This window comes from Bos indicus x Bos taurus, chromosome 12 (assembly GCF_003369695.1).
Source record: "Bos indicus x Bos taurus breed Angus x Brahman F1 hybrid chromosome 12, Bos_hybrid_MaternalHap_v2.0, whole genome shotgun sequence".
NCBI lineage: Eukaryota > Metazoa > Chordata > Mammalia > Artiodactyla > Bovidae > Bos > Bos indicus x Bos taurus.
Genome location: NC_040087.1, coordinates 74,237,819 through 74,263,453, shown reverse-complemented (window position 1 = coordinate 74,263,453; position 25,635 = coordinate 74,237,819). Strand labels below are relative to the sequence as shown.

The 25,635-nt window shown below is 41.1% G+C and overlaps 1 protein-coding gene across 1 annotated transcript in view; it reads right to left on the bottom strand.

Annotated features, from left to right (window-relative positions):
• The window catches only part of RAP2A (RAP2A, member of RAS oncogene family), a 41,425-nt gene extending 16,474 nt beyond the window's left edge, over positions 1-24,951 (bottom strand). The window contains exon 1 of the mRNA XM_027557854.1: positions 24,543-24,951. Coding sequence (XP_027413655.1) covers positions 24,543-24,856 — 314 coding nt within the window. The 5' untranslated portion in view covers positions 24,857-24,951. The remainder of the gene's footprint in view (positions 1-24,542) is intronic.
• Positions 24,952-25,635: the final 684 nt, after the last annotated feature.

The window sequence follows — 25,635 nt, the reverse complement described above, 5'->3', positions numbered from 1 at the left end:
CGCTACTGCTACAAGAGACATGAATGAGTCTCATAATGAGGATGCTGAATGATGAGACCCTGGGTTGATCCCTGGGTCAGGAAGATCTCCTGGAGAAGGAAACGGCAATCCACTCCAGTATTCTTGCCTTGAGGATCCCACAGACAGAGAAGCCTACAGTCCATGTGGTCGCAATGAATCAGACACAACTGAGCGACTAACACTTTGACTTTCAGAAGCCTAAAAATAAACAAAACTAATCTGTGTTGGTCTTCGAGCATGGAAGTAACAGGCATGAAACTTGACGGAAACTGCTGGGTTGTCTGAAAGGTTTGTCCTGCATCTTTATGCAGGATTTGGCTACCTGGAGTATACATTTAGCTGTCTGATCTTATTTGTGTGTTTTACCACATAAAAGTTATACCTCAATTAAAGAAAGACACTGAAACAAAAAAATCAACAAATAAGATAATTATCTAAATGATTTCCTCACTGAAATAGGAATAGAAAAATAACCTTTAAGACCAACTGAGTAAGCATGCATGTTGGTAATAGGTGTAAGTTGCACAAAGTCCATGATTAAGTTGATCAGTTGGTTTACTGCTCAGCTAAACACTGCTAATGTATTCTAAAATTCTGTCCACGTCCTATGCTATTTATTTTATATTCAAAGCTGGCTGAAGACTGAAAGCATAAGGAATACTATACTAAAGTAAATGCTTTTAGAAATAAAAACGATGAAAACGCTGAACATTTTCTTCACTATTGGATCTATAAATTGCATCCATCTGACTGACTACAATTCTTCTCAGGCATAGCAAGATGTCACAGCAAGCCAGAGAACTCCAAATATCCATGTTAGAAACAGAATATAACTATGACTAACTATGACTTTTTATCTATTAGATATAAAAATACTCCCCCCCAGAGATGTGTCATATGTGGGGAAGTGTTTGCAACTGGAAGCCTTAAACCTTGTTATTTAGAAACTACACGCGCATATATCTGAATAAACCATTATTATTATTATTTTTAAAGCACAATATCCAAGATATCCAGACTAAGGCAGAGGAAAGCAGCTACTGGTCCACATTATGTACTTTAATGTGTAACAAAATTTCAACCTGCATTTTAATGTATATTCAGTCATCAACTACTCTGTCAACAAAGTAAGCATCTTCTTACATAATTTAAACAGCAGGGACAATTCAAGCATGGACACATATTTGAAGAACACAGAACTCTCATCTAAGAAACAAAGGTCTTCAAACATAAAACCTGCATTTTATCTTTAGTGATAGCTGAAATCTAAAACCTCTGCATTAAAAAACAGGTCCAACTATTGTACTTGAAAAGACTAAATTGAGTCAATTACTCAGAAATATGCAAGTTATTTGAACTGTTATCTATATTTACATCAAATTATAGGATATTTCTTTTCAGCATCCCCTCATTTCAGCATTCCTGGCAAAAACATTGATGAATGGAAATTTGTATGTTTTTGGTACACAGTTAAAGTTCAAGTATTTTTTAAAAAGTTACCTCTGACTGAAGAACATTTAAAGATGCATCAAAGCTAGGTAGAGCTAAGATTTTTAAAGAAACTTTGAGATCTTAAAATATTTATTTCCAAATCACTAAATATAAACAGCACCAAATAAAACTAAAAAACAGAAACATGCTGCATCTCCAGAAAGTTCAGGTTATCTGACCAGCAGAATGAGCTTTTCTTCTCTCAGCAATGAACAGCTCAGGCAAAGAGTGCCATCAATTATGCACGGCAGGTTGTAACTGGTTGGTTCAACTGGGCGTAAGTTTGACTGGTGATGTCTATTAAAAAGGATTTTTCATTTGAACTGGGAGAAGTTAACAGGTGACAGATGGCAGACGCAAAACAAAACAAATGCACAGTGAAGAAAGGAGCTGGAAACCCTCATTACTGGCAGCGATTATGGTGCCCAAGAGCAGCCAATGGAGAATGATGAGCTACGGGTATGTTGGCAGGATTCAACCCAACAGCAAAGTAAAAGAAGTTAGAAATGGTTATGAGAGAGGTCACTGTGGGAGCAAGGGAGAAAGGATGGTCAGCAAAAGTCGTCAAGAGTCTCTAAAGTAATCAAGTTGGAGATGAGAGGCTGTAACAACAGGTCTGCAACAGTACTGATTACAGGGAACAGGCAGGGTGAGAATTATTGGATGTGAGAAAACTGGTCCCTTCATTTTCATTCCTGCTACAAAACTCCTTTAATTTCCAAAACAACTCACACCTGAGCTATGCAAGTCTCCTAACTGGTCCTACCTCCAATTTCTTGCCTCATTATTCTATCTTCTATGCCATTTCCACAACAGTTATCCTAAAACCCTGCACATGTTCCTCTCCCCATCCTTGCAAATCACTACCTTAGAAAAATAAATGGCGGCTCTACAACCACTGGGGCTTCCCCGGCGGTTCAGTGGTGAAGAACCTGCCTGCCAATGCAGGAGATGTGGGTTCAATCCCTGCATTGGGAAGATCCCTTGTAGAAGGAAATGGCACCCTACTCCAGTATGCTTGCCTGGGAAATCCCATGGACAGAGGAGCCTGGCGGGCTACAGTCCACAGGGTCGCAAAGAGCTGGATATGACTTAGCAACTAAAGAACAACAGTTAAACCACTAGATAAAGGCTAACACTTAAGGTCAACCACAGCTTTCAGTTCCGTTCAGTTCAGTCGCTCAATCGTGTCCGACTCTTTGCAACCCCATGAATCGCAGCACACCAGGCCTCCCTGTCCATCACCAACTCCCGGAGTTCATTCAGACTCACGTCTATCGAGTCAGTGATGCCATCCAGCCATCTCATCCTCTGTCTTCCCCTTCTCCTCCTGCCCCCAATCCCTCCCAGCATCAGAGTCTTTTCCAATGAGTCAACTTTTTGCATGAGGTGGCCAAAGTACTGGAGTTTCAGCTTTAGCATCATTCCTTCCACAGAAATCCCAGGGCTGATCTCCTTCAGAATGGACTGGCTGGATCTCCTTGCAGTCCAAGGGATTCTCAAGAGTCTTCTCCAACACCACAGTTCAAAAGCATCAATTCTTCAACACTCAGCCTTCTTCACAGTCCAACTCTCATATCCATACGTGACCACTGGAAAAACCATAGCCTTGACTAGACAGACCTTTGTTGGCAAAGTAATATCTCTGCTTTTGAATATACTATCTAGGTTGGTCATAACTTTCCTTGTCACTGGCTAAAATCATGATGGAGTCCACAAAGGGAAGAGAACTGGATGTATATTTAGGGTACCTAGAAAAAGTCCCAGCTGTGCTCCCTAAGACATGTCACGTGACCTCTCTCAGCCTCAGGTCCCCCCCTCCTTTTATTTCTCCTTTTTTGGCTGTGCCATGCGGCATGTGGGATCTTAGTTCCCTGGCCAGGGATTGAACCCACACCCTACGCACTGGAAGCTCAGAGTCCAACCACTAGACTGCCAGGCAAGTTCCCCTCCCGTTCCTTACTTGTGAAACAAACATTAGGTATTACAGTATGGAAGAAGATGGTGATGACTTTCCTAACAATAGCTTAGCACCCATGGAAGGCTTAGTAGGTGCCAGACACTGTGCTAAGCAGTTTGCATGAATTACCCATTGAAGTATTACGGATACTGTAAAATACTACAGAATGCTAATTATTCTTTTCTAAGTTCTTTCCAACCATCTGTTAGTAAGTCAGTTTTAGAATTTTAATTGTGGTGATATAGCTGTAAAAAAGTACAAAAATTGTTACACAGTATCTTATTTCTTATCTCCAGCTTCCATTCCCCGGCAGGATGGTCTTCTACAATAAAGGCCATTAGCTCCTATTGGTACAACGTGAGAACAACAGGATAGATATTAATATCAAATTAGTCTGCTGCTACTATCAAATTGCCTCTAATATCAAAAGCTGGCAGTTTACCATCTTCTCCAAACAGAAGTATCTTTCCTTACTCTATTCACCTTCTTGCTTCGAACACTGCTGAGTCAAGTCACTAGATATGAAGCACAGCTCTGACGAGATGGGGGGTGTTCAGGGTGGTATGGCCGTAGGCTGAACCATGCTCTGAAGCCTTACAGAACAATGTGGTATAATCAAAAAGAAAATGGGACAGAACTGAAGAGAATGACAAGAACCAAGGTCTCGTTTCTGTCTTAAACTAGCTGTGCCACCTTTGAAGTTAGATCTGGGACCTCAGGAAAGTAAGGGCCAGGAATGTTTTTATGTAGCTGTTTCTCTAGTACTGGAATCAATTCTTGACACAGTCCTACAAAACAGAATGACTTAATGAAGTGATGATCTACAAATATGACCGCTTTCGCACGCGCCCCTAGTGAAAATGTCACAGAAACAATCCAAACATACCCATGGCTGCTGCTGCTGTTTCAGTCGCTCAGTCCTGTTCGACTCTTTGCGACCCCATGGACTGTAGCCCACCAGGCTCCTCGTCCACGGGATTTTCCAGGCAAGAGTACTGGAGTGGGGTGCCATTTCCCTCTCCAAGGGATCTTCCTGACCAGGAATCGAACCTACTTCTCCTGCACTGACGCAGATTCTTCACCACTGAGCCACCAGGAAAGCCATATCCACGGTCCCTAGGCTGAGAAAGCATTTTCGATGTACTTTATCCAGCATGCTTTCTTTTCTTTACCCTTTATCACGGTTTACCATTAGATGCCAAAATGCTTAAAACTGATTTGCAGCATAAAGGCTCTCCAGATATTTGGAAGAAAAATGGTCAAAATCCATAATGTAACGAACTAAAGGAACATTTATTTATAATTCAACAAATACTTTCTTTGTACCAAGTGCTAGGTATCAAAATTGAAGCAGACTACCACCAAATCAATACATGGAAGAAGCTTTTATTCTTAAGACAGATTAGATGTATTTGCCAACTACTTTTATAAACAACATACACTGTGGGCAGAGTACAGGGGGAGGGTCCAGTAAGACCATTATTATTACAAGCAGTTGCAAAACATATACATGTAGACTTAGATTTTTCTGCTGAAACTAAACGTTAATATGTTATAAACTAATAAAATTATATATGATCTTCAGTTCAGTTCCGTCAACTCAGTCATGTCTGACTCTTTGCGACCCCACAAATTGCAGTACGCCAGGCCTCACTGTCCATCACCTACTCCCGGAGTTTACCCAAACCCACATCCATCAAGTCGGTGATGCCATCCAGCCATCTCATCCTCTGTCATCCCCTTCTCCTCCTGCCCTCAATCTTTCCCAGCATCAGGGTCTTTTCCAATGAGTCAGCTCTTCACATCAGGTGGCCAAAGTATTGGAGTTTCAGCTTCAGCATCAGTCCTTCCAATGAACACCCAGAACTGATCTCCTTTAGGATGGACTGGTTGGATCTCCTTGCAGTCCAAGGGACTCTCAAAAGTCTTCTCCAACACCACAGTTCAAAAGCATCAATTCTTCAACACTCAGCCTTCTTTATAGTCCAACTCTCACCTCCATACATGACCACTGGAAAAACCATAGCTTTGACTAGATGGACCTTTGTTGGCAAAGTAATGTCTCTGCTTTTTAATATGCTGTCTAGGTTGGTCATAATTTTCCTTCCAAGGAGTAAGTGTCTTTTAATTTCATGGCTGCCATCACCATCTGCAGTGATTTTGGAGCCCCCCAAAATAAAATCTGACACTGTTTCCCCATCTATCTGCCATGAAGTGATGGGACTGGATGCCACGATCTTAGTTTTCTGAATGTTGAGCTTTAAGCCAACTTTTTCACTCTCCTCTTTCACTTTCATCAAGAGGCTCTTTAGTTCTTCTTCACTTTCTGCCATAAGGGTGGTGTCATCTGCATATCTGAGGTTACTGATATGTCTCCAGGCAATCTTGATTCCAGCTTGTAAGTGTGGTTAGTCATGTGTGGGTAAGAACAGTAAAATGACACAGGGCAGATAAAATGTGAAGGCAAATGGTGAGCGCCTGCATCAGTCTACCACCTTTTAATAGCTAAAATACACTCATCCATTCACTTACCACTCATCCTCAATATTCTTTAAAGATCTTCACAGAGAGAAATCCAAAGGATCAATAGTACTTTTATCAAAATAATTTATAAAATATCAACATGTTCATCTAAAAATGTTTTACCATTTCAGATAACTATTGCTGTATAAAAACTACCCCAAAACTAATGGATTAACATAACCATTTTACTGTATTTTGTGGTGGTGTGACTCAGGAATTTGGGCAGAGTTCAGTTGGGTGATTCTTCTGCTCCATGTGGTACTGACTGGGCTCATTCAGTGGTCCTCAGCTAGGGCTGGGCTGGGCGGACAGTCAACGCTGGCTGCACCCTAGGCCTGGCCCGTCGGTGGGCACAGTTGGATGGGCAGCTCCCTCCCTCTCTCCACATGGTCTCAGGGCCTTTTCAGGGCAGCTGGACTTCTCACATGGCAGCTCAGGGCTCCAAAAGACCATGGTGGAAGGTGCACAGTCCTTGTAGAGACTAGGCCCCAAACTCGCTTAGCATCACCTCCACCATCTTTCTTGGTCAAAGTAGTTACGGGCCAGCCCAGAGTCAAGGAAGGGGAAATAGATCCCACCTCTTTCTGGGAATCATGTCCAACAATCCACAGCCATCTTCAGTCTAGTATGTTTTGTAAAGAAGATGTCATTCTTTAAACTGAATTTCCGGTTCATGAGGATCTGCTGCCCCAAGTTAAGAAATATAATACAGAAGGATGGTGCCAAGTCAAAGAAAGAAACTGTTTATACAGACTGGGTATTTCAAAAATACATGTAAAAAACTGGGCTGCAGTTGTCATGATTCTAAAAACAGAGAACTTAAGGTAAGAGTCTAGAGGGACTATATAATTTACTGCCAAGAGACGCTTTTGAGATGGAAAGGGACACTGTAAACAAATGTGCCAAGGCAACAGGCATAAACCTGAACTGTCCCAGGTAAAGAGACACCAGGTCACCTTTGGAGAAAGGGGAACAGATGAAAGTGGTGGTACTCATTCAAAGGAAAATATTCATGGGATTGTTAGAAGCCAATCAGTATGGCGTACAAAAGCTTTCAGTTCAGTTCAGTTGCTTAGTTGTGTCCAACTCTTTGCAACCCCATGGACCACACCACGCCAGGCCTCCCTATCCATCACCAACTCCCGGAGTTTACTCAAACTCATGTCCATTGAGTCGGTGATGCCATCCAATCACCTCATCCTCTGTTGTCCCCTTCCCCTCCAAAAGCTTTAGGATTTGTGATTTCAACAGCATGTGCTGATGGGAGCAACAGAACCACTCGCCTTCCCCAAATAGTCCTTCCTCCATAAATGTCCAACCATTTCATTTAGTAAAACCAGATGATGTGCTCAGGACAGCCTGAGGAATAAACACCAAGACTGGCCTTTTCAAATGGATGTAGCTCTGGGAGGCGTCCTACCACCCGACAGTGTTTAGGTCCTTCCCCTCTGAAGACAGCAGTATGCCAAACTGGTTAATGGTTGTTTGAGAGCAAGAACAGGTAGAGTTCATGCAAGCATTACAGCTCTTTAATGTAAGGCCACTGAATCCAGTTCTGTGTCATTGGTATTATGCGTAAACTGATAAATCATCGAGATGTGATTTTCTCATCTCTAGCTCCTCTAAAATAAAACTTGAAAATCACCTTAACTTTCTAGTTAGCGTTCAGGTAGTATGCACCCGTCTTAACAGCGAGCATCTAGCCCCTCATTATGCCAACAGGACTGATGGTCAAAGTTTGGCTCACAAAGCCAAAGAGAAAACATTCTGAGTACACGTGGGTCGTCTGGGTGAGGAGGAGATTATATCTCAGTATAGTTTTGGAGGAAATGGAAACCCACTCCAGTATTCTTGCCTGGTGCCCTGGAAATCCTACGGACAGAGGATCCTGGCAGGCTACAGTTTATGGGGTCTCAAAGAGTTGGACATGACTTAGAGGCTGAACAAAAATAGTTTTATATATATCATGTTTGAAATTTTCAGTTTTACTAAGTGCAAAAACCAAACCTCACCCCCGCAAAACCCTGATATGACAACAAAGCTTATCCTTTGTTTCCTAATCTCTATTAAATTAACCCTGATAATGAACTTTTATTTTTAAATGAACTTTTATCTTTAGTTTACCTTCCAGCTATCTTCCCTGGGTACTAGCTAACCTACTCTGTTTTCTCTCAATTATCCATAAATCAGTTTGCCTTTTTAATGCTTTCTAAGACAACAATTCTGCTCAAACCATTCAACAACCAAATACAAACAGCAAGTTTTAAGATTTCATTTCCAGGGAGGATTAAGATGTACTAAATAAAGCAAATACACAATTGTTGACATTAGACTTAGAGAAATTTTTGAGTCAGAATGCATCTTTAGAAAAGGTGAGAGAAATAGTTGAGGGGGATTAAGAAGCACAGACTTCCAGTTACAAAATATGATTCAGAGGTATGAAATGTATAGAGCTGTCCAGGGGAATAGCATAGTAATGATGTAAAGTCTTTGTATGATGACACATGGTAACAGGACTTATCACGGTGATCATTTTGCAATGTGTAGAAATATCCGATCACTGTGTTGTGCACCAGAATGTAAAGTCTTTGTATGATGACACATGGAAACAGGACTTATCACGGTGATCACTCTGCGATGTGTAGAAATATCCAATCACTATGTTGTACACCAGGAACCACATAGCACTGTAGGCCAGTCATGCTTCAAAAACAAAAACAGAAAAACAAACTCACAGAAAAAGAGAACAGACTTGTGGTTACCAGAGGCAGGGGTGTATGGAGGTTGAGGGAGGAACTGGATGAAGGAGTCAAAATGCACAGATTTCCAGTTCTAAGTATATAAGTTCTAAGGATATAACGTACAATGTGATTAAATATAATTAACACTGCTGTATGTTATCAATGAAAGCTGTTAAGAGAGTAAATCCTAAGAGTCTCATCACAAGGAAAAAAAATCTTTTTTTCCTATTTCTTTAATGTTGCATCTGTATGAGATGATTAATGTTCACTGAACCTCCTGTGATAATCATTTCATGATGTACATGAGTCAAATCATTATGCCGTACACTTTAAACTTACATAGTGCTGTAGGTGAGCTACAGCTGAATAAAATAGGAAGGGGGAAAACAAGTTGTACCCCCAAAGCTTCCTTAGAAAAAGTGGTCTGGTAAAAGCAATGTCTGTGGTGGAATAATACTTTAAAACTTAGACATAAAACTGTTCCAAAAAAAAAAATGTATTCTGTCTCTCTCTCCATATATAATAAACTCAACACTGTCAAACATATATTCATTTGTAGTACATGTTGACACACCAGATGGACGAAGATAGAATCTTGTACTTATTCTGCATAACGCCCAGGGCAATGTTATGCAAATAAAATGCTTTAAACCATAGTATTTCATGTTGACAGTGATGACTTTTATGCAAAGACAAGACTTCTAGAATCAATTTACTAAAAACCTCTGTCAACATTATTTCCCTCCATTGCCCCCTCCTCTCTCTCTTTATATATATACACACACACATATATACAGATGTACTTATATGTAACTAGCCATAAACACTATTAAAATTATTTCTAACCTATGCACAGTTTTGGCTTTCACACAAGGTCTATTATCATTGTCAACTTTTTAAAAAAGAAATATTATTTAACAAATACTTTTTATATGTATGATTACTTCCTATGAAGTATTTTTACATTTTACATACATGTACTAAAAACAATGGAGGAGGAAATGGCAACCCACTCCAGTGTTCTTGCCTGAAGAATTCCATGGACAGAGGAGCCTGGCAGGCTACAGTCCATGGGGTCGCAAAGAGTCGGACACGACTGAGTGACAAACACACACACACAAATCACAATTCTTTGTAAGTCCAAAATCATACTGTCACCACTTATAGGCAAGAGAGTCTTGTGGAAGACAAACACACAAAGCACTGAGGCCGACAAGGTCTGTAACACACACCGGATGAGCACTCCAGACACGGAGGAGAAAGCAGTGGAGAAATGGAAATGCAATGCTAGATCGTGCTGTGTGCTAAGTCGCTTCAGTTGTGTCCGACTCTTTGCAACCCCATGGACTGTAGCCCGCCAGGCTCCTCTGTCCATGGGATTCTCCAGGCAAGAATACTGGAGTGGGTTGCCATTTCCTTCTCCAGGGGATCTTCCTGACCCAGGGGTTGAACCTGTGTCTCCTGTAGTTCCTGCACTGCAGGCAGATTCTTTATCTCTGAGCCACCAGGGAAGCCCACGGAGGAGAAAGCAATGGAAAAATGGAAATGCAATACTAGATTAGCTATATAATTTATCTACATAGAGGAAGGCAACTGAGTCTAATGCCTAAGAAATCACATGGCAGTACACTGATTTTATAAAGTTGGAAAACACTTGGGTCTCACTTCTATTTCTTTGATCTTTGGTGAAATGTTATTATTGATATTTTAGGGTTACTATGCAAAGAATTCTATAGGAAATCAGTCCTGAATACTCAAAGGAAGGACCGAAAAGCTCCAATACTTTGGCCCTGATGTGAAGAACTGACTCAATGGAAAAGACCATGATGCTGGGAAAGATTGAAGGCGGGAGGAGAAGGAGACGACAGAGGATGAGATGATGGTTAGATGGCCTCACTGACTCGATGGACATGAGTTTGAGCAAGCCCTGGGAGTTGGTGATGGACAGGGAAGCCTGGCGTGCTACAGTCCATGGGGTCGCAAATAGTCAGACGTGACTGAGGAACTGAATCGAAGCAAAGAAAGTTTACATTCATTACCTAATCAGTTTTTTATTATACCTATATTCCAGATGAGGAAGTTGAGATGCAGAGAATGCTAACTTGCTCCTCATAGCTCCTCATAACATAACTAGTAAGTACTGAAGCTCAGCTTTAATCAGATTAACCCTTATGGTCTTCATAGGTAAAATCAGATCATTACGTACGATAAAATTAAAAACTGAATAATTAGAACAACTACAATAAACACAGTATATTTATTATGTTCATTGGAAACCTAAGAACACATGTATTTAGAATTAAGAACAAAATAAAAATTTCCACCCAAAATGCGAGAAAAACACTCTAAGGCTTCATTTGCAGAAAGATGTAAAGACATCTGGTAAGAAGAAAATATTAAGATGTACTGAATTATTAATAGGATGTAGGATTTCCACATTTGAATTATTAATTTTTAAGGGCTGCTCCAAGAAAAACATGAAAAACAACACTAAGTGTTTTAAGTAAAGGTTTATAATGTTTCTCTGGGGTAATTTTACTAAGTGATTTTAAGATAGCTATAATTACGGTCATCTTCATCTATTTTTACTGTCTTAAAGGCAGAGCTGAATCAATATCATCTTGGAGAGATGCAGCAAGCCTCTTATAGAGATCAGTCTCCCCAGTAACCTGTTGTGGTAATGAACATGCATTCCGGTCGGAATCCTCCTGCAACGTCCCGTTCTCTGTTCTACACTGCACAGGGCCGGAGCTATCCTGCCTTATCAGGATGAACAAAACTACATGAGAAACAAGTCCTCATAACTGTAATCTGCCCAACAAACAGTAATAAATGCTTCCTCAAAAGATACACTTTCTGTATCTTTTTGGTCCTTGACTGAATGGTTTCTTTTTCTGTAACAGAGGCTGCATTTACTAGCTCAAGTTGGGAAATTTACTTCACTTTTAGAGCATTTATACAGCATTGCTGGAAAATGGAAAAGTGGGAAGAGAAGATAAAAGTTGTTTCAAACTATGAAAGATAGTTCCATTTATTTTTCTCAGAGAAAAATGTTCCATAATAGCAGTTTTCAAATTGTGTGTGATGAGATCAATTTAGTGGATCAAGAGGAATACTTATAAACAACGAAGTAAGAAAAGAATAATACAGAAACTATAATAATAGCAACACAGCAAGTGTAACTCTTGTTTCATGAAATTTTGGTTTCAGTTATACATATTTATATCTCTATGTGCATTGTAAAATGTATTTCTGAGAGCCATGATTTAAGAAAATGTAAAAGCCCCTCACTGCTGGCTGAATACAAAGAAGTAGATAGCTTCTTAAAAAATATTCTTTTTGACAGATAATAACAATTTAAAAAAATAAGACACTGATGAGAGAAAATGAAGGAAAATCTAATATTGTTCTGTACTCAAGACCTAGAAGATTATTGTTAAAATGTCCATAGTACCCAAAGCAGTCTACAGATTCAATTCAATCTCTATCAAAACTCCAATGGCATTTTCCACATAAATATAATAAACAATTCTAAAATTGTATAGAATTACAAAAGACCTCAAATAGCCAAAGGAATCTTGAGAAAGAAGATGTAAGCAGTAGCCATCACACTTCCTGATTCCAAACTATATTACAAAGCTACAGAAATCAAAACAGTATGGTACCAACATAAAAACAGACATATGTTAATATATCAGTGGAACAGACTAAAGAATGCCCTTACATATACGATCAACTACTTCACAACAAAGCAGCCAAGAATATACAATGGGAACGAATAGTTTCTTTAGGAACTGGTGCTGGGAAAATTGGACAGCTGCATGTAGGAGAATAGAACTGGAGTATTATCTTGCACCACAAACAAAAATCAACTCAAAATGGATTTAAAGATTTAAACACAAAACCTAAAACCATAAAACTCCTAAAAGAAAACATAGGGTGGTAAGCTGTTTGACAGTGGTCTTGGTAATAAGTTTTTGGATTTGACATAAAAAGCAAAGGCAACAAAACAAATAAAAAAGAGGGGGACTACATCAAACTAAAAAGCTTCTGCAGAGCAAATGAAACCATCAACCAAATGAAAAGGCAATCTATAGAATGGAAGAAAACATTTACAAATCATATACCTTATAAGGGGTTAATACCCAAAATATAAGAGGGACTCACACAACTCAATAGAAAAAAATAATCCAATTAAAAAATGGGAAGAGGATCTGAACAGACATTTTTCCGAAGGAGACATCAGATGACCACAAGTACATATAAAGGTGCTCAACACTGCTAATCAGGGAAGGACATATCAAAGTCACAATGAGATTATCACCTGTTAGAGTGACCACCACTCAGAACACAAAAAACAAGTGTTGTTGAGAATGTGGAGAAGACAGAACCCCTGTGCACAGTGGGCAGGGATGGGAATTGGCACGGCCACCATAGAGAACAGTATGGAAGTTCCTCAAAAAATTAAAAAAAAAAAAAAGAACTATCATATGATCTAGGGATGCCACATTTGGACATTTACATGTGAAGAAAACAAAATCACTATTTCAGAGAGATACATGCACCCTCAAGTTCACTGCCCCATCATTTACAAGAGCCAAGACATGGAGACAACCTAAGCATCCACTGTTGGACAGGCTGATAGAGAAAATGCGGCATATACGCAAAACAGCACATTACTAAACCATAAGGAAAAAAAAAAAGGAAATCCTGCCATTTGAGACAATATGGGATAGAACTTAAGGGTATTCTGCGAAGTGAAATAAGTCAGGCAGAGAAAGACAGATACTGTATAATTTCACTTACATAGAGAATCTTAAAAGAAACAAATAAACCACAAAACTGAACTCAAAGATACAGAGAACAGAGGGAGGGTGGTAAATGGGCGAAGGTGGTTAAAAAATAAAAGGTATACACTATCAGTTATAAAATTACTAATAAGTGAGCCCTGGGCAGGCAGGGTACAGCATGGCAGTAATACTGTATTGGATATTTGAAAGCTGCTAAGGGAGTACACCATGAAAGTTGTCAGCACACACACACAAATTCTACCTATGTGTGGTGACAGATGTTAACTAAACTTACTGTGGTGATTGTTTTGCAGTATATACGTATATTAAATCTTTACGTTTTATGAGAAATAACTTCTAAATATTTTAAGTTAAAGCTTTACAATGTTTTTGTCCTGGGTAATTTTACTGAATGAAAAAACCCTACCACTATTACAATGTATATATGTCAATTATCTCAGTAAGAATAAACTTTAAAAAACCCACAAAATCATTAATCAGCATACTTCCCCATAAAATACCAATCTGATTCGTTTTCAAAACAAAAAACAAAACCAAACCAACAATCTATCCAATGTGACCAGTGAATACATTTTAGCATTTTGATTTAAAGAATGTGTAATTTACAAGTATACTTTATTTACATGCTGCAATCTGTTTTAAATAGCTTATTCGGACAGAGTTCAGCAACGTATGATAAGTTCATTTCCAACATTAAGTAATGAAATACATCAAACTGCAAAGAATTCCAATGCTGTTCTGTTACTAGATCTCCCAAACCATGTCTGCAGTATAATATGCTGCTGACATTTGATTCAGATAACCAATAACCTTATTCTGACTCACATGCTGAAAAAAAAAATCTTATTTCCTAGCGGTGACCTTTAAACTGAAATTTATTAAAAACCAGGCTAATATAGGTGTCTGTTTTTTTATTAGAGTTTTCCTACAAGAATAAAAGGTGAAGTAGTTGAAATATTAGGTCATACGTTTCCAAAGAGGTTTCAATCTTTTAGAAGCATCATTTAAACAGTATTTAGTACTGTGTGCGTGTGTGTGTGTGTGTGTAGAGTTGCTCAATCATATCTGACTCTTTGCCACCCCATGGACTGTAGCCCACCAGGCTCCTCTGTCCATGGAATTCTCTAGGCAAGAATACTGGAGTGGGGTGCCATGCCCTCCTCCAGGGAATCTTCCAACCCAGGGACTGAAGGCAGGTGTCCCGCACTGCAGGCAGATTCCTTACCATCTGAACCACCAGGGAAGCCCATTCAGTAGTATACACCATGTCGAAATCTTGGAAGGTTTAATCTTTAAGGTTATCAAAATATGTGTTTTAATATATTTTGATAACCTTAAATCTTATCAATATATTTTACTTGTATTCTTTACTGAAATGCAGATGTCTAAAATCGCAGCATTGTCATTATTGATATCATTGTACTAAAACGCTAGATCTGGTAAACCATAAAAGTATGTTTAAGAAATTTTTCTGTCAGGCTGAGAATGATTTTTAATTTAATGAACCACAGCTGTCAAAGGGCTTCCCTGATATAGCTCAGTTGGTAAAGAATCGGCCTGCAATGCAGGAGACCCTGGCTCGATTCCTGGGTCAGGAAGATCTCCTGGAGAAGGGATAGGCTACCCCCTCCAGTTTTCTTGGGCTTCCCTTGCGGTTCAGCTGGTAAAGAATTTGCCTGCAATGCAGAAGACCTGGGTTTGATCCCTGGGTTGGGAAGATCCCCTGGAGAAGGGAAAGGCTACCCACTCCAGTATTCTGGCCTGGAGAATCCCATGGACTGTATAGGCCACGGGGTTGCAAAGAGTCGGACACAACTGAGCGACTTTCACTTTCACAACTGTCCGAGTTACAACTCAAAAGGCAAACATATACATGGTAGGTTTCTGTACACCATTAATATTTCATAATACATTTCCTACAGAAATCCACTCTCTTCATTTTTACTTCTGCAATTATTCAGTCTCCAACAGTTTTATCTTGGGTTAAAGTCTACTCATATCCAAACTCAAATTTCTCCCCACAAATGTGGGGTACATAGAATTCCTTTTATACTATAAGCCAGAAAAACATAAGTACATGAGGAAACAGTAGGTAAGAACAGATGGAGAGAAAGGGGTAAGCCCAAACAGAGCCAGAGGAAACCCTAGAATGGGAGCCACACTTCTTTCCCCAGGGGTTCAGGTTCTAAAGACGATGGCTGAGAGAGAAACCATAGAAAGTAAAAATTATCCTTGGGAAAAAAACCTCCTTAAGTGTGGTATACCTAGTGTTATGTAAAGATCACTGCTTAGAAATATGTATAAATATCTAATGTGCCATATATAATTTCTGAAAAGATGGCATACAATTAGACCACTTAAGTGTAGTGTTACTGGAAAACTTAAAAAGATTCCAACTGTGTTGGCTTTTCCTGTTGGTTTCGTCATCTAGACATATTTTATTAGTTCCTACTCCTTAACGTTTATCAATTATTGACTTTTTCCTAAAGGAGAGTTAGAAGGTCAGTGTCCTCTACCTGCCTGAATACTTCTCATTTCAGTGGCCAAAGTGCCTTTCGAATCATCCATTTGTTCCATTTGCCAGAGGATTTATCCATTTGGGGAGGGCTTATATCTTTTGTCTGTGTGCAGTGGCATGGATGGCTGGCTAAATTCTTTTTGCCCTCTCTACCTTTAAAAAGAAACTGTAATGATTCCCCTGATTAGAGATTTTATTGATACAATGATTACAAAACCTTAACTAGATTAAGATTTGCAAGTCACACGCTGCTGATTCTTTAAGATTCATAGCAAACTACTTTTTCCCTTATCGTGCTAACTAGACAGAGGTATTCCCAGAAAGCTGAGCTGGAGGGACATCATCTACAAAGTGAACTCAAAAAATTCTAATACTGGGATGGTAAAATGAACCTGACTCTACTGTAATTTACTCTAATTTTACATTGCAATGAAACCAAGTTCCCCTTTCAGGGGAAAAAAAAACTCTGGGCTGTAAAAAGATGACTCATAGTTATTAGGCTCTGTACCTTGGAGGAGCTCTCAATTACAATTTTGGTTTTCAGAGGGATCAAACTGGGCAAGGTAGTGTTTGGGGAAGGAGTTGGTGGCAGACTCCAGAAATCATTTATTGGGACAAACAGCACTGGATGTATTTCCTGGTTTTAGCTCTATGCGCCAAATTACTGTGGGTCAAGATCTATGCTTTAGCAATTGGCAATCCATCTCTACCTTAGAGCAGGCTTTTTGGCAACTTGTGGTGAAAAGAAAAAGGGCAAACAACCAGCTGGTCACTTAAAGTGATCGCTCAAATGATAGAGAAATATAAATAAGAATAGTAAAAAAAAAAAAAAAAAGTCACTCACTCACTTGGGTAGTACACATTAACCACCCCTTTCCCCAGTCTTTGTCCCAGTCTTAAAACATGCCATTTCTTCTAACATAATGAAGTCTCCTCTAGGTAACTTGCAATTCTCAAGTTCTATCCTTGACCATGTACATTTTATTTTCTATTACTGGCCACCCACTTCTGTCTCTCTATATTCTATCCAGAAGGTTTTGTCTACTCTCCAAATCTGAATTATGAAGATGATCTCGAGTCTCTGTATTTATTCATACATAAACTGATCTTTCAGGCTTTATTCCAATATCCTAATTGCTTATTAGGTGCATCTATCTGGATGATCACCGGCTCAAAAGGTGAAAACATCTCCCGCAGCTATTTCTCCCTAATCCTATTCGCTCATGTTCAGAATGTCAAGGTTACTTTTGACCTTTCCCTCGTTTCTCCCACTAAGTTTGATTAATTCACATTGTTTGCATCCATTCTTTCCTTTCTGTTCTGACAGACACTGTGTTAACTCAGAATCTGTGTGAGATTCTGACAGTATCTTACAACTCTTCCTTCTGACTCTGGTCTATTATCACTAAGCCATCTATCATATCATCACCATATTACCATTTCAGCAAGAATTTTGATCATGCTCCTTGACTACAAGATCAAGTCCGAAAGTCTTTAACCTTCTGTAATTCAGCTTTGCATATTAATATTTAGCCTTACCTCCTCTCACACTTTATATAAATTCCTGGTTTAGCTAATCTGGTCTATTTAACAGTCAACAAAGAGGAACTAAAAAGCCTCTTGATGAAGGTGAAGGAGGAGAGGGAAAAGATGTCTTAAAACCCAACATTCAAAAAACTAAGATCATGGCATCTGGTCCCATCACTTGATGGCAAATAGATGGGGAAAAATGGAAAGAGAGACAGACTTTATTTTCTTGGGCTCCAAAATCACTGTGGACTGTGACCACAACCATGAAACCAAAACGTGCTTGTTCCTTGGAAGGAAAGCTATGACAAACCTAGATGGCATATTAAAAACCAGAGATATTACTTTATCAACAAAGGTCCATCTAGTCAAAGCTATGGTTTTTCCAGTAGACATGTATGGATGTGAGAGCTGGACTATAAAGAAGGCTGAGCGCCTAAAAATTGATGCTTTTGAACTGTGGTGCTGGAGAAGACTCTTGAGAGTCCCTTGGACAGCAAGGATATCAAACCAGCGAATCCTAAAGGAGATCAGTCCTGAATATTCATTGGAAGGACTGATACTGAAGCTGAAGCCCCAATACTTTGGCCACCTGATGCGAAGAGCTGACTCACTGGAAAAGACCCTGATGCTGGGAAAGACTGAAGGCAGAAGAAGGGGATGACAGAAGATGGGATGGTTGGATGGCATTGCCGATTCAACGGACATGAGTTTGAGCAAACTGTGGGAGATGGTGAAAGACAGAGAAGCCTGGCATGCTGCAGTCCGTGGGGTCGCAAAGAGTCGGACACGACTGAGTACCTGCAAAACCCCCTATGCATTTCCCATGCTGTGTTCTCCATCTGGACAACGTCACGTTTCTAATTCGTTAAGGTTCTTATTAAACTATCTCTTTTCCAGTTGCCCTAAGCAGACACAAGTATTCTCCTAGAATGTTAAGAGTTGAAGGGACTACAAAATGGGCTTTAAAGAATCATCTCCTCTATCTATAAAATTCAAATGCTTTGGGAAACTGAGGCCACTAGAGTAATTCTTTCTTTGAACACTGAATTTTTTCAACATATTTTTCTTGATTGTTTCCTAAGTGCCAGGAGCTGTGCTAGCCACATGGGATTAGAGTTTAATAAGAAAGACTGATTGTACTTAAATATCACCCAAATATTTAAATTCTGATAAGCACTACAAGCAGAGGGGAAGCACAGGGTGTCACTGATGTCTGAAATACGCGTGGTTGAGGGAAGGGGAGAGGCATGAAGTCAGTATAGTGTGGGAAGACGGGAAGGAGGAAATTCAATTTGGGAAGATGAGGAAGGCTTCCCTGAGGAGGAAATCTTTTAACTGAGTGTTAGTCACTCAATCATATCCGACTCTTTGCTACCCCACGGACTGTAGTCATAGGTTCCAGGTTCCTCTGTCTTTGAAATTCTCCAGGCAAAAATATTGGAGTGGGTAGCCATTTCCTCCTCCAGGGGATCTTCCTAACCCAGGGATGGAACCCGGGTCTCCTGCATTGCAGGCAGCAGATTCTTTACTGTCTGAGCCACCAGGAGGTGCAGATTCGATCCGTGGGTCGGGAAGATCTCATGGAGAATGAAATGGCAACCCACTCCAGTATTTTTGCCTGGGAAATCCCACAGACAGCGGGGCCTGGCAGGCTACAGTCCATAGGGTTGCAAAGAGTTGGATATGACTCCACGACTAAAAAACTACAACCACCAAGAGGATTTAACTCTGCAAAACGCAGGTGATTTCTACATGTAGAAGGAATGCCCAGAAGATAGGCAATTTTGCGGAACTAAAAGGTCTGGGTGCTCAAATGCAAGGGACGAGGAAGGTTGCCAGAGGTGAAGCTGGAAAGGCCAAGAGGGATAAGAGCATGCTAAGCCTGGTCATGGTGAGGATTTCTGGGCTTTATCCTAAGACAGGCCTTGGACAGCGTGTTCCAAGATACTGCACGTCAGGACCACAGCTTACCCTGGGAGGAATGGGACAAGCACCCATGACATTAGAAAGAATTCGAGTTTTATTTCAACTGAAATATATTCTATATCCCCGCCACTCTTCCCTATGTGTTTGATCTCATCCAAAGTCAATTTCAAAAAAAGAAAGCATGGGAATTTATAAAAACCACCACTTAGTCGGCCCACTAGGCTTGGATAGGAACTTGCGTATGTACTTTCCAAATGTCCTGTGCTTTTCCAAAGCTGCTTTATGCCACTTCGCGTTTACAAAAGACCTCTGTTAGTACCCGTTTTTGATAACCAAAAAAAATCAGGTGATTTTTGCTTTTAAAAGTGAAAAACGAAAATGGCGTTCAGCATTTGGTTTGATGTGAGCAGCTGAGAAGTAGCACTACCCTATCAAGGAGAGAGGCACCCCAGGCTCCCTCCCCAGGAACCACGCTCAGCATCTCAGCATCAAGCTGCCACAGCTCTGAACTGTGTCTGTGCACATCTGAGCTTCACCTAAATTTTTTTGTGTGTATGTGTAAGCACGATGTGTCCTAAGGTAACCACTTCTTCACTTAATGCCATTGTGGCTTAGGAAAGGTTTCATAGAAATGCTCTCCTTTCAGATGGGGCGTGGGAAATCTGTGTATGAATATCCATGAACCTAGGAACCTATGACTACTTTTTTTCCAGTAGTCATGTATGGATGTGAGAGTTGGACTATAAAGAAAGCTTAGCACTGAAGAATTGATGCTTTTGAACTGTGGTATTAGAGAAGACTCTTGAGAGTCCCTTGGACTGCAAGGAGATCCAACCAGTCCATCCTAAAGGAAATCAGTACTGAATATTCATTAAAGGACTGATGCTGAAGCTGAAACTCCAATACTTTGGCCACCTGATGAAAAGAACTGACTCACTGGAAAAGACCCTGATGCAGGGAAAGATTGAAGGCAAGAGAAGGGGACAACAGAGAATGAGATGGTTGGATGGCATCACTGACGCAATGGATATGAGTTTGAGTAGCCTCCAGGAGTTGGTGATGGACAAGGAAGCCTGGTGTGCTGCAGTCCATGGGGTCTCAAAGAGTTGGACACAACTTAGCGACTAAACTGAACTGATAGACACTTAAGGGAGTGGGGGCCTCTTTTATATTTTCTAGAAGCAACACTCCATACAAGAACAATCTAGCGACACGCTCCATTTCACTGTTGCCCACGCACAGATGCTACAGTAAAAGTTACATGTTCATTCTGTGGCCTTTTCCTGCAAGATCCTTAATAAGAGAAAATATATATATATATTTTTTTCTTGTCCATAAGCCTGTTAAATAAGGCTAAGAGAGAAATAAGAGAAAATATTTTAAAAGAATACCAACAAAATTTTTCCAAGGATTGTTTTCATCACGATTGCCTTTTTAGTATCACCTTGGGCTTCCCTGGTGGCTCAGATGGTAAAGAATCTGGCTGCAATGGCAGAAGACCCAGGTTCAATCCCTGGGTCAGGTTGATTCCCCTGGAGAAGGGAATGGCTCCCCACTCCAGTATTCTTGTCTGGGAGATCCCATGGACAGAGGAGCCTGGGGGGCTACAATCTATGGGGACGCAGAGTCAGACATGACTAACACTTTACTAGTCTACACTAGGTAATGAATTTCAAAATGCAGCCACAAATTTATTTCCTCTAAAATAACACTTAAGCAGACAAGGAAACAAAGTTAAATAACAGCTGGCATTTTAATGTTCAAGGTATTGCGCTGGACACCTTAAAATGCATTACCTCATTTAATACTAACAAAGACTCTGAGAGGTACATGTGCGTGCGTGTGTTAGTCGCTCAGTCGTGTCCAACTCTTTGCGACCCCATGGGCTGTAGCCTACCAGGCTCCTCTGTCCATGGGATTCTCCAGGCAGAAATACTCGAATGGGTTGCCATTTCCTTCTCCAGGGGATATTCCTGACCCAGGGATTGAACCTGGGTCTCCAGCACTGCAGGCACATTCTTTGAGAGGTGCGTGCCACACTGTTAATTCACAACATGGAAGCTGGAGCTTAGAGAAGCAAGCGTTTCCCCAAAATATTTACACCTTAGACCTGTACTGTCCCATGTTAGCCTTGGAGCCACGTGTGGCTGCCGAGCAACTGAAATACAGCAATAATACTGTATAAATACTGAGATGTGCAGTAAGTATAAACGGCACCCCAAGTTTTGAAAATTTAGTATGCAAAAGAAAATGATGAAAATACTTCAATTTTTGAATACTGATTAGATGTTGAAATGACAGCATTTTAGAGTGGGTTAAATAAAATTTATTATTAAAATTAATTTTACCTGCTTCACATTAAAAAAAAAATTCAGCTACTAGACATTTCAAAACTACACATGTGGCCCACAATTATATTTGAATTAAATAGTACTGCCGTAGACAAAAGGCTGCATAATTCAATTTGTCAGTAAATGCTAAGTTCAAAGGCAGCCTGGTGTAGAGGAAGAGAAGAGTATATGGATTCATGCAGATTTGGTTTAAATATCCTCTCCACCAGTGACTAGTTTTTGGCAAAAAATATCAACCCTCTCTACATTTCACTTATGTCATCAGCATTATGGTGATATTAAACATCCTCAAACGACTGTTGTATGTAATATGTACAGCAGCTAACTGGCAGAGGGGAAAGAACAACTACAAATACCTCCTACAGCAACTGCTTAAAAATTGATCCTCAAAAAGAATAGAAAATGCACTTATTTGAAAATCATATTTTATTCTTTAAGTTAAAGAATCAATACACTGAATGCCTGCTCTAGCATAATATACACTGTATTATAATATACATGAAATACACAGATCCTTTCTTTCAATATTGTTTAAAATATGCTATAGGCTGGGAGGCCAGATAATGAGGTTAGGGAAAGGTAAAAAAAATATCAGGACACAGATAGGCCCAAGTGGTTCTTATGGACAATTATCTTGAGCTTATGAACTCCACGTCAGCTGATTTTTTTCTACCTTTTACATCAGGAACTGAGACGAGTGAGTAAAATGACATCAGGGCAAGTAGAGTTTTACTTTTTTCCTTCCTGGGTCATACTGCAAACAAATAAATTGGTCCAGTACACTAAGTTCAGAATAACTCATTATTGGTGATCTCAAATATACCAAAAGAAACTACAAAATCATGTGAATATACTATCCAATGACATTTTGCCCTATTCTGTCCCCTAGGCTCCTGTCAAGAAGTTTGCACTGGGCATGTGACTTTATCAATGTATGTATTATCTGTATATATGTAAATACAAAGAGTGGAGCAGGTGGGGCATTTACTTTAATGTGATATATGTATACAGCCCAAGATTGACATGTGACAATGTGTTTCATTGCCCTGTTCTATAGGGATTTTTTGTTGTTGTTATTGTTAATAGTCCCGGGGAAGTGTTAAAGATTTCAGTCACTTAAATGTAGCCTCTTAATATCATATGCTTTAACACCAAAAGTATTCCTATGTTAACTATAGCAATTAACTTTAAGAAAATGATACTGAAAAAAAAAAAGCTATTAAATTCACAGATCTTAGAACATCATCAGAGACCATAAAAATATTGACTTTATTCTAGTTTGAAATTTAATGGAAGAAGTAATATACAAAATTTTAATTTACCTATTAAAGTGCATATTCAATGAGTTAAAGGTGGGGAGGGGTGCTTCAGGAGAGGGCTTCCCCTTTGATCTCATATGTGGCATCAAAAATCTGCTTCTTGTAATGAATTTTTGAACAACCCCTGAGGGCACATGACTTGGTATCTGCTCTTTCAAAATGAGTTGATTCAACTTGGCTAAAAATGAGATTACGTCTACAGTACACTTACAACTAGCTTTCAGCCAATGTCTATTAATTTAGGGTTATAGGTAGAATTGGGTAAGAAAAACAAAATTACACTAGATCAAAATTATTAGCAATTATTAATAATAAGAATCAGACAAAACAGTAACGTGCACTTAACCAGTAATTAGAAAAATTTGCTAAAACTCGGAACTGAGACATTGCATTTCTGATTCTTGAAATTATAGGAAAAAATATAATCAATTTAAGAGAATACAAATATCATAAGCCATTTAAGCTATCAGCCATATTTTCAAAATGCACACTTAAGAGTAAAAGAGTTCCTATCAGGAAAGTGCTTATTTGCATTAACTTTACATTAGCTGACATTTGAGTCACACCTTTGAAGAAACTTGCTTTATTTCCAGGAATGTCTCCCCCTCCCCCCTTTTCTGTCTTTCTTTTTTGTTTTTGAGAGGAATAAGGCAGCTAGACTAAAGAAAGAAAAAAAAAGTTGTCATATTCTTTAATGTGAGTGGTATATTTGTGCTTCTATATACTAGAATATACTCATCGATTCCACTGAGCCAAGTCTTCAAATAATATGATAATCTGTCTTTCAAGTTTCATCTTAATTGCAGAGTTCATTTTTGTTAAAACGCCCTGGCACCATTCAGTCTTCTATGAAATGAGAAAGGTCTTTTTCCTTCGGACTTGACATGTTTACCACGTATGTGTGAGCAATTTTTGCTGTCAACTAACTGCAAAGGTCTTTTTGTTGTTGTTGAATCTGAAAATGTCTCCACTATACTTGCACAGCTGCCCTCTTCCCAGCAGAAACCAACCCGCCCCTCTCCCCTCTGCGAGTTTTAAACTTTCTTTGCTTTGGGGGTTCTGCACAGGCGCTACTAGTAACATCCAAGAGACAAAGAGCTGTGCTTGTGGGATGCCAAATTTGAATTGTGAAACAAAGCACTCAAATTTGAGATTCAAGAGGATGAGGATGATGCTGGTAAAAAAAAAATTTTTTTTTATAAAACGTTATGATCCTACAGCCGTCTCCCTAGACAGCTCCTCCAGCCCACGGCCACCCGAGAGCACGCGGGAGGGAGTTCTGATCCCCGAACAGGAGGGCTGAGGGGCCCCCACCGGCGAAGCCCCCTGCCCGCGCCCCCGGCCCTCTCACCGCTTTACTCGGATGATCTGGTCCCGCATGGGCTTGATGTCCTGGAAGCTCTGCTGGTTGACGAGGCTGTAGACTAGGATGAAGCCCTGGCCGTTCTTGATGTACAGGTCCCGCATGGACGCGAACTGCTCGGTGCCCGCCGTGTCCAGGATCTCCAGCACCGACGGCGACGAGTCCACCTCGATCTCCTTGCGGTAGAAGTCCTCGATGGTGGGGTCGTATTTCTCGATGAAGGTGCCGGTCACGAACTGCACGGTCAGGGCGGATTTGCCGACCCCGCCCGAGCCCAGCACCACCACTTTGTACTCGCGCATCGTCCCTCCGCGGCCGCCGCCGCCGCCGCCGCCCGCGACATAGACCTACGCCCGCCTTGCTGCACGCCCGGACCCTGCGCCGGCGGCCGGCCCCGCCGCCTCCCGCGGCCGCCCCCACCTCACGGCCGCCGCGGCCCCCCGGGCGCCGGCGGAGGCAAGCGCAGCCCTGGGCATAGGGGCCGAGCCAGGTGGCAAGGCGGCCCCGCGGGCGCCGGCAGGCACTGAAGGCGAGCGCGGAGCGGGAGCTAAGGAGCCGCCCGAGCCGCCCGAACCGCGGGCCCGCAGTGCCGCCCGCCCGGCCGCCCCGCCCCTCGCGCCTCCACGCCCAGCTCCCCGCCCGCCGCCGCCGCCGCCGCCGCCGAGGCTGCTGCTCTTCCCGGCGGCTGAGCGCGCGCCCGAGCCCCAGCCGCAGCGCTGCCGGGGGGCGGGGCCCGGCGGCCCAGGGGGCGGGGCCCGGCGGCGCAGCCCCCGCCCCTGCGCCCCTGTCGCCTAGGTGACCAGCCGCGCGCGCGCTCCCGGGAGGCTCTGCGCGGCGCGGAAGCCTCGGCTGGCGGCTTAGATAAACAACCACCTGGGCCACCGGACAACACCCCACCCCGTCGAACCCAGCGGGTGAGGGACTTACTGAGCATGCGCAGTTCTCCACCCGGCGACGGGAGGGGTTTCTACCTGAACACGCCACGTTCAAGACTTTGGTGGAGACAGGATGTTGGAGGGGCCAGAGCAGTCTCCAAGATTTAACCTGAGGAGGGGAGTGAGAAGAGAGACACCGGCAGGGC